Source organism: Gracilinanus agilis, chromosome 1 (genome assembly GCF_016433145.1).
Source record: "Gracilinanus agilis isolate LMUSP501 chromosome 1, AgileGrace, whole genome shotgun sequence".
Taxonomy (NCBI): domain Eukaryota; kingdom Metazoa; phylum Chordata; class Mammalia; order Didelphimorphia; family Didelphidae; genus Gracilinanus; species Gracilinanus agilis.
This window is the reverse complement of record NC_058130.1, coordinates 713,485,539-713,506,138: the sequence shown is the minus strand read 5'-3', so window position 1 is coordinate 713,506,138 and position 20,600 is coordinate 713,485,539. Positions and strand designations below refer to the sequence as shown.

At 36.3% G+C, this 20,600-nt stretch overlaps 1 protein-coding gene across 1 annotated transcript in view; it reads right to left on the bottom strand.

Annotated features, from left to right (window-relative positions):
* MLLT1 (MLLT1 super elongation complex subunit) overlaps nt 1–20,600 on the bottom strand; it is a 129,974-nt gene that overhangs the window by 88,077 nt on the left and 21,297 nt on the right. Inside the window, exons 2-3 of the mRNA XM_044685213.1 lie at nt 15,559–15,739; nt 5,666–5,748 (exon numbers count right to left, since the gene is read on the bottom strand). Of these exons, the coding sequence (XP_044541148.1) occupies nt 5,666–5,748; nt 15,559–15,739 (264 nt within the window). The remainder of the gene's footprint in view (nt 1–5,665; nt 5,749–15,558; nt 15,740–20,600) is intronic.

Genomic DNA, 20,600 nt, shown 5'->3' with positions numbered 1-20,600 from the left:
AGTGGTTATTTCCTAGCTTCTCTGGGAAGGGAGATACGCAGTCAGAGATAAACATTACCAAGCTAAAGAGCCCATTATACAATATCAATCAACCCCAGGTGGGACCTGAAGGGATAACATCCATTGACCTAAAGGATCCTGTCTGGGCACTGTTATAAAGGAGGGAGATGTCATATCATCCTCTCCCTCTCCATCTATACAACATCTACTTCTAGTATTTTATTATAACAAAGGGAAAGAAGTTTTGATAAGATATCATCCCTATTCCCCTTCAGTCTTCTTGGGAATTTAAGGTACCTAATAAATAGAACTATAATAGCTAAAATAATTTCCATTTAATTCTTTAAAGTCCAAGGAGATTAGGATCTCAGTTAGGAATATTAAATTCAATAAACATATAGTAAGTGCTTACTGTAAACATACAACACTGTGCTAGGCATTGGAGAGAGCTTGACTTCAATAAGCTCAAATAAAATTGCTCAATATAAGTAGTCCCCAATTATCTTCAATAAGTGCTTATTTCTTATAAAACCCTTCATATCCAATGACTTTTGCCAACATCATCAAACATGTACAAAAGTAGAAACACAACAGTAAGAAGTCTGTTTCATAATCTGCTTTTCTGTGCAATTTCTACATCACTAAATTGATGATCACCAGTACCAGGTATTTCTTTCTAAGGGTGAATATAAATCAGGAGTTCACAAATAGGGACTGAAGTCAGAGAGGTAGGACTATTTATTCCAAATCAGGACAGGGCTCAAATGAAGACATAGCAAAGATGGATAGAGATGTTTCCTAAGACCACGTGCTGTCTTCAGTCCCTGGATAGAATTGGCCTTGGGAGTTCTGAGTTGAGAATCTGGTTCCCAATTTCAAAAGCCTTAAAAATAAGGTTTGGCGACCATTAGAGCTTAGTTTAAATAAAATTTGCATTGTTTTCTTTTCTATCAAGTTCAAAGTGACATGACATAGTTCTCAACCAACAAATCTAAACTGTTAAATACTGTGATTTCTGACTAAGATAAACAAGGGACAAATATTTAGCTGACATGTATTCTTAAATTTAGATCATTCATAAAGAAATTGGCAAAGCAGTTGCATCTTTTCATCATAACTTATACTTTAATCATTAAAATAGTATCCCAAATTCCTTGAATGGGATTATTTGATATTCAGGAACAGCACAAGGCAGAACAGCCCCTGTCTAGAGGAAGAGAATTCTACTGTTAGTTGAAAATTCCAACAAAACCATAGAAAATGAAGCAAGAGGGTAGTGACAAGCTTGCAGATTTAAGACAAGACTGATATTCTGGTAGAACCTAACCTACTACTTGTAGACTCCTGCTTTCGCATGCCATTTGATACCATAAATCAACATATCTATAGAAAATTATTAGCTCCAAAATAAAACACTAGCTGGAGAGGTAGAAGGAAGAAAAGAATTATTTATTAAGCTCCTACTAGGTACTGTGCGAAGCATTTTACAATATCTCATTTGATCCACACAACAATGCCAAATTTTAGGTGCCATTATTATCTCCCATTTTACAGTTGAAGAAAGTGAGGCATATAGTAAAATAACTTGTTACGGTCAAATAGTCACCATACGGCCAAATTTGATTTTGGGACTTCCCTGACTCCAAGCCGAGTTCTCACACTGTGCCACCTAGCTGACTGAAAGTAAAGGAATGATTTGGGAAGAAAAATCCCAAATATGGTAATTAACAAAACTCAATGAATATAGTCAATATGACATAAAATAAAATTAATCCAAAGATAGCCACATTTTATTTTATATGGGCAAATATCATCTCTATACTCAAATAACAAGAAACAATGCCATTCCCTGTGTATGGGTGTGTCTTCCTTATTCTCCCTCTGCCAACACTAAATAATATGGTTTAAGAAAAAAATACTGAATAATACTTGTAAAGAACACTATTAAAGACCAACCCTTGTTCCAGAAGACCAGCTACCTACCCCTTGCCAGCTAGATGATAAGAATAAACCTGCAGACAGACACATTTTTGGACACTACAAATCTAGACATTTGTTTTGCTTACCTATGCATTTTTGATATAAAGGTTTTATTTTTCAAATGAAGTATTAGATGGGAGAGAAAGTAAATACTTCTTAGTTGAAAAAAATTAATAATTACAAAAAGAACACTTTTATGGCTAGCCAAAAAGAGCTAAGAATTCAAAATATGGCCAAAGTCTGAGTGAATATTCATTTCAGAAACCAGTTCCTTGTTTTGTAATACATGGGAACTAATACCTCTCAATAATTTAATTCATAATAGCGACCAAGATCATTCACCACTAAAATGGGCATGAATCTTTACTAAACTCTTAAAAATGACAATGTGAACGTGGACAGGTTTCCATAAAAGGCCTGAAAGCAGGTATTTTATGATGGAATGGATTCCTGCAAAAACAGAACACAGCTTGTACTCAAGCCAACCTCCAGTCAGAGATCTCTTCTCAAAAGTTGATCAATGTAATAATTTTTTTGAGTGCATTCATTCTAACATACTTTATAGAAAGTAATATATGACAAAGGTAGCACATCCCTATCATTTTTCTAGAATGTTTTCTAGAATACCAGTCCAGAAACTCTCCACTCTTCACCCAACACTAGTAGCCAAGAACTAATTCCTCCAAGTCAAGTACTTTACCTAGGCTTTCTTGTAACAAGGAGATGATCCTGGATTCCCTCAGGCAATGTCACTGGAGCTCAAGCTCCAGGAAACCCTATCTAAGCCAAAAAGTAATCAAGCACAGGTCAGGCAAAAAGCTGTGTGCTCTGTCATCTAAAAATCAATCGAAGACCAAAAATGAAGAAAGAAAACTACAGACCAATCTCCTTAATGAACATAGATGCAAAAATCTTAAATAGAATACTAGCAAAAAGACTCCAGAAAGTTATTACAAAGATTATTCACTATGATCAGGTGGGATTTATACTAGGAATGCAAGGATGGTTTAATATTAGGAAAACTATCCACATAATTGACCATATGAACAACCAAACCAACAGAAATCACATGATTATCTCAATAGATGCAGAAAAAGCCTTTGACAAAATATAACACTTATTCCTACTGACAACACTAGAAAGTATAGGAATAGATGGGCCTTTCCTAAAAATAATAAACAGTATATATTTAAAACAATCAGTAAACGTCATCTGCAATGGGGATAAGTTAGAAGCCTTCCCAATAAGATCAGGAGTGAAACAAGGATGCCCATTATCAACTCTATTATTTAACATTGTACTAGAAACACTAGCAGTAGCAAGTAGTGAAGAAAAAGAAATTGAAGGGATTAAAATAGACAATGAGAAGATCAAACTATCAATCTTTGCAGATGATGTGATGGTCTACTTAAAGAATCCTAGAGAATCAACTAAAAAGCTAATAGAAATAATCAACAACTTTAGCAAAGTTGCAGGATACAAAACAAACCCACATAAATCATCAGCATTTCTATATATTTCCAACCCAATTCAGCAGCAAGAGTTGGAAAGAGAAATCCCAGTTAAAATCACCCTAGACAAAATAAAACACTTAGGAATCTCTCTTCCAAGACAAAGGAATTATATGAACACAACTACAAAATGCTTTCCACACAATTAAAACTAGATCTAAATAATTGGAAAAACATTAATTGCACATGGGTAGGATGAGCTAACAATAAAAATGACAATCCTATCCAAATTAATTTACTTATTCAGCGCCATACCTATCAAACTACCAAGAAACTTTTTTAACTAAATTAGGAAAAATTATAACAAAGCTTATTTGGAAGAACAAATGATCAAGAATATCAAAGGAAATAATGAAAAAAAATGTGAAGGATGGGGGCCTAGCAGTACCAGATCTTAAACTGTACTATAAAGCAGTGGTCATCAAAACAATATGGTACTGGCTAAGAGACAGAAGGGAGGATCAGTGAAATAGACTTGGGGTAAATGTCCTCAGCAAAATAGCATACGATAAACCCAAAGATCCCAGCTTGTGGAACAAGAACCTACTGTTTGACAAAAACTGCTGGGAAAATTGGAAAATAGTATGGGGAAGATTAGGTTTAGATCAACATCTCACACCCTACACCAAGATAAATTCAGAATGGATAAATGACTTAGATATGAAGAAGGAAACTATAAGTAAATTAGGTGAACATAGAATTGTATACCTGTCAGATCTATGGGAAAGGAAAGAATTTAAGACCAAGCAAGAGACAGCAAATATTACGAAATGTAAAATGAATAGTTTTGATTACATTAAATTTAAAAGGTTTTGTACAAACAAAATCAACACAACCAAAATTAGAAGGGAAGCAACAAATTGGGAAAAAATCTTTATAACAAAAACCTCTGACAAAGGTCTAATTTCTCAAATTTATAAGGAGCTAAATCAATTATACAAAAAAAGTCAAGCCATTCCTCAATTGATAAATGGGCAAGAGACATGAATAGGCAGTTTTCAGATAAAGAATCAAAACTATCAATAAGCACATGAAAAAGTGTTCTAAATCTCTCATTATTAGAGAAATGCAAATCAAAACAACTCTGAGGTACCACCTTACACCTAGCAGATTGGCCAATATGACAGCAAAGGAAAGTAATAAATGTTGGAGGGGATGTGGCAAAATTGAGACACTAATGCATTGCTGGTGGAGTTGGAAATTGATCCAACCATTCTGGAAGGCAATTTGAAACTATGCCCAAAGGGCTTTAAAAGAATGCATAAGAGATAATAGGGGAAAATGTGTACAAAAATATTTATAGCTATGCTCTTTGTAGTGGCAAAAACCTGGAAAAGGAAGGGCTGTCCACCGATTCGGGAATGGCTGAACAAATTATGGTATCTGATGGTGAGGGAATACTATTGTGCTGAAAGGAATGATGAACTAGAGGAATTCCACATGAACTAGAAAGACCTCTAGGAATTGATGCAGAGCAAAAGGAGCAGAACCAGAACATTATACACAGAGATTTATACATGTAGCACAATCGAACGTAATGGACTTCTCTACTAGCAGCATGCAATGATCCAGGATAATCCAGAGGAATCTATGAGAAAGAAGCTATCCACATCTAGAGAAAGAACTGTAGGGAGTAGAAATGCAGAAGAAAAACATATGATTGATCACATGGTTCAATGGGTATATGATTGGGAGTATTGACTTTAATTGATCATTCTATTGCAAATATTAATAATATGGGAAATAGATTTTGAACAATGATATATGTAAAACCTAGTAGAATTGCTTGTCAGCTCCAGGAAGGGGGAGAGAGAAGGGAAGGGTTGAAAACATGAATCATGGAATCATGGAAAAATATTCTAATTCAATTAATTAAATAAATAAAATTTTAAAAATAAAAATAAAAACCCATAAAAACCAATCTAAATAAGGTCAAAGAAGCTTCACACTAGAAGATACACCAGTAGGAAAACGTTTAGAGTAGAGCAACTCAGGAAGATACATCTACCAAGGTACGAAACAAGGGGCTGTGCTATTGAAGGGAATACCCAATCAGACTTGAGACTGAATTCTATTTATCAGGGAAAAGAAAGGAAACACCTTCAAAGTCAAGAAATTCAAGCAAATTCCAGTCCTCTGGGTAGAAACAAAGTCAAAGGCAAAAAACTCTTTACCTTGTTCTTGAAGTGAACTTCAATGGGCATGATGAAACCCGCATAGCCAGACTCTTCCACTTTGTAAGGGGGCTCTTTGCACACTAGGGAGGAAGAAAAAAATGTTAAAAATCCCAACAATAACTAACTAAAACACTATCAGCCTTTTTTACCAAGCAACCTTACTTACTATCTACTGACTCAAATAATTAGATGCTCTTTCAATGATAATGGGTTTTGGGGCAGATAGATCACTCAACGGACAGAAAGCCAGGTCTAGAGACAGGAAGTCCTCCGTTCAAATCAAGTCTCAAACACTTTTTCCTAGCTATGTGTCCCTGGGTATATCACTTAACCCTAATTACTTAGCCCTTACCACTCTTTTGCCGTGGAACCATATTTTAACAAAGAAAGTATAATTTTTAAAAAATGATAAGAGGCTTGAGGTGGCTGGGTTTTCACTTAGAAATATTAAATGCCACATCCCTTTATGTCTTACACCAAAACACGAGTTATCTGTGAAGGGTATGAGAGTTTAAAGGGGTAAAAATAAATATTAGAAAAGCAACTTAGCTAGAATCATAGGAACAAAGAATGTCAAAATTTTAGGTATACTGAGATCATCTGGTTCTGGGGTTCTTAACTTGAGTTCTGTGAATTTTTGGTTTCCTTTCTAATGTTGTATATTTTATATGTAATATGTTTAAAAATATTATTCTGAGAAGAGGTCCATAGACTTTCCTAGACTACTAATGGGGTCCATGACACAAGGGTTAAGAACCCCTGATCTAGTCCAAATCTTCCTCTTAAAGATAGGAATGGGGAGGTTCAGGGAGAAGGGATTTGCCCAAGGTCATACAGATTCAAGGTAAAATATAAATAATACAAGTCTCCAGCTCTTCCAGCCTCACTTGGGCCAATGGCCCCTTTCACTCCACCATCCAAGTTTTATCTTTGGCATAAAGTTCTTCCAGGATAAGCTCTTACTTTAGGACTTCCAACATGAAGCCTTTTTTCTGATTCTTCCCCTGGCTACTGTGCCCCTCTTTCAAAACTATTTTGTATTCATTTTACATGTTATGTTTTATTATACACATATGTATACTAAAACACATGCATGTTTTTGCCATTAGAATATAAAGCTCCCATAGAATACACACACACACACACATATATATGGAAAGAGAGAGAGAGAGAGAGAGAGAGAGAGAGAGAGAGAGAGAGAGAAAATATAAGTAGGGACTGTTTCACTTTTGTCTTTGTATCCCTAGTAGTTGGCCCAGAATCTGGAACAAAAGAGTTTCTTAAAAAAATGCTCGTTAGTTGGTTGACTTCTCTGTTAAGCTAAATTTTAATATAAACCCCTAGCCATAAATGAGGTAAATTTTGCCCACTGTTCTATATAAGGCAATCAGAGAAGGTAGCATTAAATACTAGGGTGAGTACCAGACTTAGAATGTGAGGATAGATTTTTATGCAATTTCCTCAGATCCTAATACTAGCTAACTATATCATCCTGGTCATCTCATCTCAAAAATGATCATCTAAAAATACCTGTGCTATGTATGTCATAGGACTATTGTGAGGAGCTGAGATAATATAAAATGCTTGGTAAAACATTAAACAAATTTCACTAAGCTGTTAGCATCACTGATTTTTTTTAAAAAAGGACAAAATTAAAGGACCAGAGGGAGTTTCAATAAAAAATTATGATTTCATATGCTACGAGGTATTCCTAATTCCTCCCATGAAATCCCACTGGTCCTGCTAACTCATCACCTTGGACATCATATAATCACACAAGACAATGTAAGACCGGGTGCTGCCAGGCACATGACTGTAGCAGTTGGGAAACACATGACCAACGGAGTAGGTCAGTTCACAGGATTTACAGCTAAAAGGGACCATAGAAGTTATCTAGGTTCAACCCCATCATTTTTATAGACAAAGAATTGAAGCCTAAAGGTTAAGTGACTTGCTCAGGTCATGTAGAGGCAGGATTTGAACCCAGGTCTACCTGACTGACTCCAGGGCTACATATACATTATGTTGTTTCTATGAATGCTTCTATGCTGGCTGCATAAGCCAGCACATGTTGTAGCACCTTCCTTACTTAAGGAAACCAAAACATTCCTAAAAAGGCTCTCAAGGCCATAAGTATGCTTAACTGTATTCCTAAATTCTCCAGAAATTAAAAGAACTAAGGCCAAGATGATCATTTTCCCTAACACCATGGTGGTTTTGGCTAAACCAGTCAGTAGAGTAGGTTTTTGGCAGCAGTGAAAGGTTTCATTGAGTCATCTGTAAGTGCCCAGTTGTCCTTTATCTAAGTAGCAACATGAAATGTAAATAAGTTCAGAAGCAGCAAAATATGGGGTCTTAGAATAGTTCTTTAGTGGTTTCCTCAGCCCTACCTTCTTCTTCACCTCCTTTCTGTGTAACAAACTTCTTCAGATCAACATGCTCACACTGACGGAAGCTACTGAATCAATCTGCTACAAGCCTATAACTTATTATATACAAAAAACAAATTGAGACACCAGTTCTCAATCCTTCTTGAAGGCTGATGCTCACCCTGAATTAACCATTGAGCAATTAAATTATTTTCATTTACCACTTACAATAGCAGCTGAAACCTCTATAGTTCCTTAAGTTTTATAAACCATTTTCCTTATACCCCTTTAAAGGAGGCACTAGGTGCCTAAGTGATATGTCTCTAGTCATGAAACAAAGTAAGCAAAACCAGAAGCTAGCTTTCCTGACTTCGGTACCTGTGCTTTTTCTACTAGGCCACTCTGACTCTATCTAAGAGGGAAGGAGAGTGAGATAGAGAGCAAAAATGGATCCTTATCATGTTAAACTATCATGTTAAACTAACAGACACCTCAAAATCAGAAAGCAGATAATGAAGCGATAGGTGCTTTATTATAAAGCCTGAGGAAGTCTTAAGTAGCTTATACCTAATTAATAGAACCTCAAAATCACAAAGCAGGCAATGGCTTCACTTCTAGTTGAAATCATGAAAGGCCCCCAGTATCAGTCTTGGTTCCACCTCACTCACTTAATGAAATCCATAGCAGCTTACTAAATAAACATATCCAATGCTACACCTCTTCAGAAACTAGGTAGAGACCCTCTCTTCTGATTCACTGGCACTCCCCAACATTACTCCCTAAGATATTCTATACATTGCAGGATCTCAGAACTAGAACAGAAATTCCCTCCCAACAGCCTTATAAAAGGTCAACCATCCAATGGAGAACTAAGGTGAGGAATTAAAAGAAAAATCTGGAATCAAAGGCAGTACCTATCAATTGGGGAATCACTGAGCAAATAGTGATATATGAAGAGAGTGGATTATTGCACCATAAGAATTTATGAAAGAGATAAATTCAAGGAACAGAAAGTAGTATGAAATGGTTCAGTGTTAAAAAAAAAACAGAACCAAGAAAGTAATTTATAAGGACAGTAACATTGTAAACAAAAAACAATTCTGAAATAGTTAAGAATATGTCTCCAGATGACTTATGAAGAAGTAGATTATTCAATTCCTGACTGAGAGGTGATGAACTCAAAAAGAGCCTTAGATTTTTTTTTTTGCCTTGTTATGATTATTTATCAGTTTTTATAATATCTTGGCTTTTATTTGGGGCAGGGTAAGGTGAAAGGAGGCTTACCAATAGTGATTCCCCCTCTCCCAAAAAAGGTCACTGAAAATTTTTTTAATGGAGAAAGAGAACAGAAGAAAAGAAAGCATAGACAAAAAGGACAATTTTGAAAGTAAAGTGTGTAATTTATTATATATTTCTAAGGAAAGGGGACTATCTTTCTTGCTGGTAATTTCCTCTTCTATATAAAGTGTGGATGACAATAGCATCTACCTCCCAGTGTGGTTGTGAGATCAAATGAGATAATTATAAAACACTTTTTATAACAGTGCCTGGCACATAGTAAGTACTATATAGTAGCTGTTGATATTATTAAATGTATAGCATTATATAATGTTATATCATTTCATTTTATATATACATATAAAATATTATAAGAAATATTATCCCCAAGCAGAATGCCAAGCACATAATAAACATTTATTAAATGCTTAAAAAACTATCCAAAAACAAAAAAAAAAAGCTCAAATGAAGGAGAACCCACTAATTCCTAAGGCAGATCATTCCACTTCTGGATGTCTCAATGTTAGAAATGTTTCTTATATTTAACTTAAATTGCTTTCTCCAGCTTCCACCAGTTGCTCAGTCTGCCTACTGGGGCCAAGCAGAATTTAATTCATTCCTTCAACAAGCATTTGTTAAGCACCTACTATGTGTGGTACGCTGTGCTAGATGATGAGGATAAAACAAAACAGTCTCTGCCCTGAAGGAGTTTATAGTCTACTAGGGAGAGGAACAGCATGTAACCAGATAAGTCAATAAAAAACATATATAAAGTAATGCCAGGGAGGAAAAAGCATAAGCAACTGTGGATGGAAGGGCAGAGAGATTATGAAAGGTCCTGGGTAGGAGGTAGCATTCGAGCTGAACCTTGAAGGCCACTAAGGGATTCCAAGTGGAAGCCTGGAGAGAGCACATATTCCAGATAGGAGAAAAAGTCTTTGAAAAAGCATGAAGGTGAGAAATAGAATGCAATCTACAAGAGAATAGCAAGTAGGAGAATTTGACTCCAACAAAGAAAACGTGAGTAATATGAAATTGATTTGGGTAAAAAAAGCTTGGAGCCAGATTGTGATGGTCTTTAAATGCCTTTTATCACAGATGCAATAAGTAGCCACTGGAGCTTCTTAAGCAAAGGAGTGATGAAAAGAAACCAATGCTTTAGGAATATGAATTTGGAAACTGTAGAAGACGGATGAGAAGGCAGAAACTGAAAAGAAGAAAACCAATTAAGAAGCTACTGAAATAGACTAGGTAAGAGATGATAAGGACCCAAGTGACCAGTGACTGAAAGGGGATGAATACGAGATATGTAGAGAAGAGACTACACAACTTGGTGACTGTATAAGAGAAGTGAAAGAGTAAAGACTTAAGAAGGAATTCTGATTACTGCACAGATGGTAGTGTCTGAAATAAGAAAGTGAGAAAATATGATGGATTTGAGGGGACAGATAAATTGTCTGGCACGCACCGAATATGAAATGCCTATGGCACATTTTACTGGTAAGGATCCTTATGTATACTCTTGTGTAGTATTCTTGTGAATATTCTTGAGTAGTAAGAAATAACAAATGGGAAACTGAGAGGATTTCTTCAAGGTAAGAATTATGTGACTAATAAATACAAAGTGAAAAAGGCAGAAATAAAAGGATACATGATGACTACGTAACAATATTAATGAATAGAACTACTTGAAGGAGATGAGACTCTAAAAAAGATGTTTCCACATCCATTAGGATCCAGGTTCTGATCTAGACTTAGGCACTTTCTACCTGTGTGTTCTGATTCTAAATCTAGCATTCTTTTCACTTCACTATTAACATGTACAAACTGATGTCCCTAAATATCAGGGAAGGAGTTGAGAGTATGTAAGAAGACTGAACTAGGTTCTGAATTCCTTAAGAAGAGAGAATGACCTGGGGCTTAGGTAATATCTACCAAAAGAATCCTAATAGAGTGATATTTAGATAGAATATACTTCAAAAGAAAGAAAGTTATTTCTTATCAAGGTAAAAGGAAGGTCTGCAATGTAAAGTAAGAAGCAAAAGTCTGCTTTTCTTGCTGTCTCAGTATGTTGTTGGATACGAAAAACAGTATATACAGTATTAGAAAAAGTTAAGTGTCCTGGGATTGCCAGAAAAAGGACCAATGTGAAGAACATTTTATTAATTATAAAACGGGGGCTCCAAAGAATATGATGAGAAGGGAGAGCAGAATGGGAGAGGAATTTGCAGAGAGTAAGACTAAGATAGATAGGAATGAAAGATGAGTGAAATAATAGCTATAGGTAGTAGCAAATCTCCCCATGGCAGCCAGGGATTCTGTTATCACCAGGATTGGAAAAGGAAGAAGTAGAAATTTGCTAATCTTAGAATGAGGATATAGTATCTTTTAAATAAGTCTAATCTCTCCTTCCAAATGATAGTCCTTCAACTACCTAAAAACAGCTATCATGACTCTCTCAATCCTCTCTCTCCAGGCTAAACCAATTCCTCCAACCAGCCCTCATCTGCCCAGGCTTCCTTTCCTCTCACCATTCTGGCTAATCTTCTCTACACAGGCTCCTATCTGTGACAAGGTGTCCAGGACTTAAAACATTCTATATGTCAGTCAATAAGCATTTATTTCAAGAACATATTATGTACCAGGCACTCTGGTAAGCACAGAGGATATAAAGAGGCAAAAGACAGTTCCTACCCACAAAGAGCTCACAATCTAACAGGGAAGATTTGTTAACAGCTATGTATAAATATTATTTCCTTTTTATCCTATGAGCAGGTTAAAAAGGAAATAATTAAAAGAAGGAAGAAACTAAAATTAAGAGGGGTTAGGAAAGGGTTCCTTAAGACGGGGTTTTAGTTGGAACTTACAGGAAGCCAGTAGGCAGAGATGAGGGAAGAGCATTCCAGATATGGGGGACAGCCAGAGAAAATGGAAGAAAGTGAGAGATGAAGTGTCTTGTTCATGAATGAGCAGAGGCCAGTGTCATAAGATTGAAGAGTACATGTGAGGTTAAGCAAACTGGAAAAGTGGGGGCAGAGTTAAATGAGTAGGTTATTAAGAACTTTGAAAGTCAAATAGAGAATTTTGTATTTGATCCTGGAGGCAATAAGGATTCAATGGACTTTACAGAGTAAGGGGTGATGTGATTGGACCTGCTAATCATCACTTTGGAAAACTGCTTTGGTAGCTGAATGGAGGATGGACTGGAGTTAGGAGAAACTTTAGGCAAGTGGACCCATCAGCAGGTCACTTCAATAAGGTGATAAGGGCCTGCACTAGAATGGTGGCACTGTCAGAGAGAAAGGGACATATATTCAAGAATGGTAACAAGATGAGAGCTGAGAGATTGTGAGGAATGGAGGATGACATCTAAGTTGTAAACCTGAGGGATTGGAAGGATGGTGGTGACCTCTAAAATAATATAAGTTAGGAGGAGGGAGGGCTTAAGGGAAAAGATAAGTTAGACATGTTGAGTTTAACATGTTTGCTGGACCTCCAATTTGAGATGTCTGAAAGGTAGCTGGGAGATTCACGATGGGAGGTCAACAAAGAAATTAAGAAAGGATAGGTACATTCGAGAATCATCACTATAGGTGGTAATTAAATTCATGGAAACTGATGAGCTTATCAAATGAAGCAGTACAGAGGGAAAAAAGGGCCCAGATCCGAACAATGAGGGACACCTATATTTAGAGGGCATGATATGGATGAGGATACAGCATAAGAACTTGAGAAGAAGAGGTCTGATAGGCAGGAGAAGGAGAGAATGACTTCCTGAAAATCTAGAGAGAAGGTTATAGTATGTAGTTTAGGTATATACTCTTATCCAAGGCCATTCCCTTCTTTCTCAATATTATGTATAAGATTGTATTAACTTTTTTGGCTGTCACATTACATAGAAGGTATACATATTAAGCTTGCAGTTAACTAATAACCTATTAACTAGCATGTTTCTCCAAAATTTGTACACAGGAACATAGAATTTAGTGGTGGAATGAAGATGAGAGAGATTACCTAGTCCAAATCCCTCATTTTGTAGATGAGGGAACTAAAACATTAAACAATCTGCCCAAAGACAGAAAGATATTTAAGTGGCAGAGCTGGAATACCTTTATAGTTGACATTTTTAATCCATGTAGAGAACTTTAGATTTATCCCTATTAGATTGCATCTTATTAGCTAACTAATAAACATGCATATACAAAATAATAATCCATTTGTAATTGTTAACATTGAAGAGACTTTATAATAGTTTGGATCTAATGGACAGGGCCCTCTAAAATGCCATCTAACCTCAGCTATACTATTCTCAAGACTTCCCTCAAAAATGCCACATTAGGGGGCAGTTGGGTGGCTCAATGGATTGAGAACAAGGCCTAGAGATGGGAGGTCCTGAGTTCAAATCTGACCTCAGATACTTCCTAGCTGAGTGACCTGGGCAAGTCACTTAACCCCCATTGCCTAGCCCTTACCGCTCATCTGCCTTAGAACCAATACACAGTAGTTATTCTAAGATGGAAGGTAAGGATTTTTTTAAAAGGCCACATTAGAAGGGCAGAAGCCCTGAAAGGGAAGCAAAATTACCCTTCGTTATCTGGGAACTAATTTTCCACATTCTAAACCAGTTCAGTCTTTCTTTTCCCCTAACTAACTGTTAAGCTATCTCATTTCTCTTTAAATAATAAATAGTCCTCTAGGATCCTCCAGTATAGGAAATGGGTGCAGAGTTTCCTTTATTGACAATTTGTATAATGGACTGTGGTAGGAAAGGAAAGGAAAAACTTGTAAAAACATTTTTCCAAGTATCTATCAAAAAAATATATATGTGGAAAGTCACTGATTTGGTAGAAAATTGAGTTCAGATCTCAACTTGGCTACTTAATATCCATATAACCTTAAGCAAATCCCTTTCCCCTTGAGCCTCAGTTTCCTCATTTATAAATAAAAAGTACTAGATTAGATGATCTTTCAAAATTCCTTCTACCTCTAATCCCTATGATCCTATAATTCTAATAAGGAGGGAGATGAATAAAAATGAAGATCTCTGGTACATACTTTTAGTTTTTAACAGCTGATACCCTGGAATATAGCAGATTGAGTGAATGGTGCATATATCTTCCTAATTTGGGTGTCTGAGATAGAAAAAAGAAGTGAAAATTGGGAGTGGTGGGAAAAGATGATCTAGGAAAGATACAAAAAATGGGTTATCAAATAATTGACTTAAATTAAATACTTTATTAGTTACCCAATACTTGCAAAGCACTATGGGCAGTCTTTACTCTCAAGGTATAACTTAAAGAAACCATAATAGGAAAAAAAGGAAAGGGGGAGATATCTGGCCCCAAAAAATATATTTTGAGGTATACCTAGTGCTTTTCTCATCTCTAACTGCTACCCATTGCTGCCTCCTGTTCTTGCTCAATTATCTAAGGATTATCCACATTGTTTTCCATCTCTTTGTTGACATTACCACCTGTTCCATTTACTTCATTATTGACATATATGTTTGCTCTTAGAATTCAATCAGCAGCTTAAGCTTAAAAGGAAAGGAGGTTAGAAGTTCTCCCCTCACACTGAGACTTAGCTATCAGGAGAGAGCATTTAAATTTAAAAAATAATTACCATTACTGTCCTTGTATATCCACAGTGCAAGTGAGTCATACAGACAGCAAGCTTTATAAAAAGATTTAACTACTTGCTGAAATTTTACATCTTTCTGAAAGGTGATGCTTTCCATTTTATAACAGTGAAGCTAGACCCAAGAAAGCTAGCAAAGGGCTAAAATAAGCTTTCATTTTATGAGTTTAACTTCATTATTTTATTCCAGAATTGTCCAATCTCAAAATAGCACCTCTAGAATTATGAAATTACATAAGCAAATATAAATGATTTTGGACTATCCCTGTTACTCTTCGCTTCTATTTAAAAAACTAAGGAACGAAATTCAGTCATCAGTCACTGTGCCCTTTTCTTTCACCTAGAATTCAAACATTAAAGAATATATGTTCTAATGGTCCAAATAAGAAAGAAAAAGCAATTATTTTTCAATGAAAGGTCATATACTGTTTAATCTCCTTCTAAACAAGAGTGCCCAGAGATAAGACCTCTAAAGCAAATGTATAAAATGTATTCTGCTGTTCCCTTTAAAAAAGTTGGAAAAAAATTTTTGAACTATCTGAAGACTAAGGAATTTGATGTTATATCCATTCCAGGCAAGATTATGAGAACCTGGACAGCACTCACCCCGTTTGGGTTTTGGAAAGCTATCATGTAGCCGAAACACCACTCTTTCCACGAAGTGTTGGATGTCACACTGCTCTGGACCTCGAACAAACACCATCCAGTCATGAGTGAATCCCTCAGTGGTGGGCTTCTTCCTCAGCTGGGCTCGGTGTCCCAGCTCTAGCTTCACCTGTACAGTGCACTAAAAAGGGGGGAAAAAAGTTTGACTGGGGCCAACACAAAACAACCAACAGAAGAATGTGGTAGGGAAGGGTTAACAAGCTGGGACTCTAAAATGTCACACATGGTCTTCTATAACAAAGAGGTTAGCAAAGAAACTATACAAAAAGCCTCCTCTATAATTCCAATATACCTTGAAGCCATCTACTTTCTTAGATTAACTTATGCCTTTACACTCTCTTTTACCCCAAATGGAGAACAAAAAGTTACTTTTCAGGCATGCATATTATCAACAAAAACATCAGCTGTAAGTTTTCAAAGCAAAATTTTGATTACCCACGAGGATGTAAAGGCAAAATTGAACCAACTCATTTTTACATTTTAACTGCAATCAGCAGCATAGCTCACTTAACTATAGAGACCTGATTTATCACATAAATATGAAGAAACCAAATGTTTTTATAGTTATATTTTAAATTCCTATTTCAAAGGGTCACCACCACGTCAGCCAATCAGCATCACTTATAAAAAGCCCACTGTATGCAAATCACTCCATAAAAAAAAACAAAAACAAAAACAAAAACCAAAAAACCTCCCCACAGCTTCTAAAAAGCTAACACCACAGTTGGACAGCAGGCTGTAAGTACACCCAAGGAAGAAAAGCACAAAGCAAGACAAAAACAAGTACAATGGGTAATTTAAGTGCAGAGAAAACAGACAGGATAATCAGTCAGCTTAATTCATTCACTGAACTGAAGTTTACTAAGCACCTACTATTCCACAATGCCCTGGGTGCTAATTGTGGGGAACACAAAAGATTTAAGCCCAAGTCCTTGCCCTCATGGAGCTTAGTAACAGAGCTAAAACAGGGACAAACATACCACAAAAAACTATAATATAAAGCGGAATGTGATAAGTGCATGAATGTCATAAGAGAACCCTTCCTAGAGGAAAGAGACTGGGGCACTATTGTGAAAGCAAGGAGATCTTTCTTATGACAAAGGAAAGGAACTACTATGACAAAATATCATACACCAGAGTCAGATGTTGTCATTGTACAAGATATTTCTGCTTGGTTGTTTTTCTTCACCGCAGGGAAGGATGTTTCTTTTGGCCTTTCCCCCAGAAAATAGTGATGTGCTGAAGGCATCTATCTATCTATCTATCTATCTATCTATCTATCTATCTATCTATCTATCTATCTATCTATCTATCTATAAGAGGGGAGGAAAGGTGACTGGCAAAGTACAGGGACAGTCCGTGTGGGAAAAGCACTTGTGAAGCTTGAAACTAGAGAGAATAGGAATTCTTCCTTGGCAAAGTTCCTTGGCAAAAGAGTCCAACTGAGAAATAAAAAAGCTACAAAGATTACAGTTGGTAAATGGCCTAAAATTTGATGTTTTTTAGGCTTGATCTTATAAAAATAGGAGTCGATTTAAATTCCTGAATGGTAGGATGTAAAAATATCTGATTAGGTTTATAGTTCTTATAGTTCTATGTAGAATACTTTCAAAGAAGAGCTATAGGTTAGGAATTGGCAGAGAAAGTCAAACAGAACTATATAACATTTGGAAGGCTAAAAGAATTGGGAAGATGGTTGTATGAGGGAAAGGATGAGGTTGGTTTGCATGTTAAATCCTAAATGTTGGTGGACATCCAAGTGTAAATATATAATATTCAATATGGAATTAAGTATCAAATGGAAGAAAAGGTATGAATGGACAGGTAAGTTTGAGAATCGTCCATCAGTGTATGTCTGTACAGAACAAAAATCTTATTCAATGATTACAAAAGCAAATAAGTCTCAATATATGGGAATGAGCTGTATTAATTACAAAGCTATCAGTCCTATTTGGTTTTTTCAACTAAGATGATACAAAGGTTAGAAGTAAAAATATGTATTTGCAAAATAGTTTGAACTCTTTGTAGATTATGTTTGATATTCTAAGTATTAAAATTCTCAGAGAATCTCCTTGAGGGGAGGGACCACATTTTACTAATCTTTGTATTGCCCACAGAGTTTTGCTTCAGGGCCCTGCACATACTAGGCACTTAATAAATATTTCTTTAATTCATTCATTCAACACACATTATTCAAACATCATACCACTGTTAGTATCCTTTGTTCACCCATTCACAACGCTTAATAAATTACCCATTGGCTTTCTGGTATTTGTGATTAAATTTGGGGTCCTCTACAGGACATACATGTTGCGATACAGTTACTGGAAAAGAATGGGAGAAAGCAATTTAATCAGGAGGGAAAATATAAGAGCCAAAAATAAGCCTCCCTAGCCAAAGTCAACAGGCAGCTTGGAGACAGTAGCAGGCTATTATTTCAATTCATGTGCCAAGGTGAAGGCATGGCATAAATGCCAGTCTCCTTTGCAACAGCAACCCAATCCAACCCAGTCAATGTTGTCCAAAGGTTGGACATCAGATTCTAGCCAGAAATAATTTGGCTTTTAATTGCTTCTTGACCTGACCATGTTAGGAAGGAACATTGCCTCAGCCTGGAATATATATATCATCTATTCACCAAAGGGTAGGTGAGAAGAACTATACTGATAACTGTCCCATAAAAGAACATGAACTCAAAGATACTTTAGACCTTTCCTGCCATTCAGAAGGAAGCAAACACTGATGAAGGATTTAGTTGTTTAAGGAATACAATGATGGGTTACCATGAGAAATCTGTCACCCCTGCTTAATTCATTTTCTAACTACAATTTGTTGTTGTTGGCATGTGGCCAGATCATATATTGGGATAGATGATTTAATCAATTTTGTATCCAGGAGATAAGAATATTCATTTTATATCCCACCCATTCCTTATTCCACCTCTTGATTTTTTATCATTTCTTTGAATGTGAGAACAAAGAGGCAAGATTACATAGTACACTGAGTGCTGGACTTTGAGTCAAGGCCTGGGTTCTAATCCTACTTTCAACACTAGCAGTGTGATCATGGTTACTCAATCTCTTTGAGATTGTTTCCTTACCTATAAAAAGGGGATAATACTTGCTCTACCTATATCACATGGCTGTTATGAGGAAAATACCTTGGAAACCTCACATATATTTGTGATTTGGGTTACTGTTTAATCCATTTAGTTGTTTCTTTAGAGTTCTTATAAAAGATGGATAAGCAAAAGCAGTGAAACAAATGGTTAAGTCAAGCTTGGAAGGTTTGAGAATTTAATTTATTCTTTAATATGAAAGTGATTAAGGAAAGGATGGTAAAATTCTTTCCAGGTATCAACACCATCTGATAGAAAGTACCAACAAGGCTCTCACAATCATTAGCTGAAAATGTTTTCCTATTTACTACCCTTGCTCAAAATTTGTGAGGATCCCCCTTCCAACAAAAGAAAATAAATCAAACAGCTTTTTGGGCCATTTCCAAACACTTCTGGTTATCCCATGCCAATGCCGACATATACCTCAAGGGTGGAACTCTGAAAGCAACAGAGGAACAGGGAAATGAGCAGATCTTTTTTGCTTCAATACTGCAAATGTTGTCTCCCCTAATCCTGAGCCCCACAGAGAGGTCTTTACCTACTAGTTTATATATAACACTTCCATGAATTTCTAGTGGGAATTCTTTCCAACAGATTCACTTTCCTCTGAGAATTCACACATTACTGCATGATATAATTATCTCTTAAGTTTTGTTATTGCCTCTAATTCCCTAGAATAAAACAATCCCATTCCCTAGTAGAGGAAGGATCGTATTATTCCCCTTTTGAGTCTGTTAAATCCTATTGGATCTATAAGCTTGGAGGAATGCACCCTCTTAAGCTACCCATATGTGGAAAATAAAAATGAGAAATGTAATGCTTCAGTGACTTTTTAATGTCAGCACAAACCAAACTTCTCAGAATTGCTCTCTCAGTACTTTGGACCTTTGGATACAATTAAGGGACCATACAGAAGAGCCACTTGATCATGCAGACAAAAACCATAGCTAGACAAACATCATCTACTCTTCTCAGCCAAATATGTAACACTAAGGAATGCTGGCTCAGGTGCACGGACAATGTAAAGGGTCAGAAACCCTTTGCTGCCTGCCATATAAGGCAGAGATACCTTCTGATCTAAGAGTAGGGACACTGTAGACCAACCCAAACCTGAATAAGAATTCTCTTTATATGTCAACCAGCCTTTCCTTGAAGAGCTCAAATTAGAGACACTATTACTTCCCAGAGGTTAGCCATTCCACCCCAGGAAACTTCTCATTGTTAGGAAGTTCCTCCTCACAACCAATCTTGTGTCTCAGGGCCACTGAGGTATAGATATAAAAATTTTTCTGAAGAATGCAAATATAGATTTTTCAGGATATTAGCTAAATGGATAAAAGTGTGTGTAGGTCCTTCAAGATGGGTAAGGAGCCATGTAATAACAGAGATGGTATAATCCCAAAGGAGGGAGAATATCATCAGGACTGTGCCAATTGATTAGGTAAGTACAGGGCTGCAGTTGAAGGTGTTTTGTTATTGTTAGGGGGGAAAAACCCTCAACAACTCTTAATACAGGTCAGAGGTAGCAAGCGGGTTACTTCTGCAAGAGTTTGCAAGCTCACCAAGCTTCCTGTAAAAAACATCAATGAAGTGCTATTAATTTTTCCTTTCCCAAAATAAACTCCACACTACCTCTCAATGGAACCCTCCAGTCCCTCAACCTGGCACATTTCAATAATCAGGGGCAGAACATATACCCCCTTAAGGTAAAAAGGCAAAGGTCAATCAGCAACAAAATCACACATTTGATCCTTCTCAGCTACAGCTACTAAAAAAAAAAATGCCTATATCAGTTAATTCACCTGAGACACCAGGGCTCTAAAACAACACTACTGCTTTGGCTAAAAAAAAAAAAAAAAAAAAA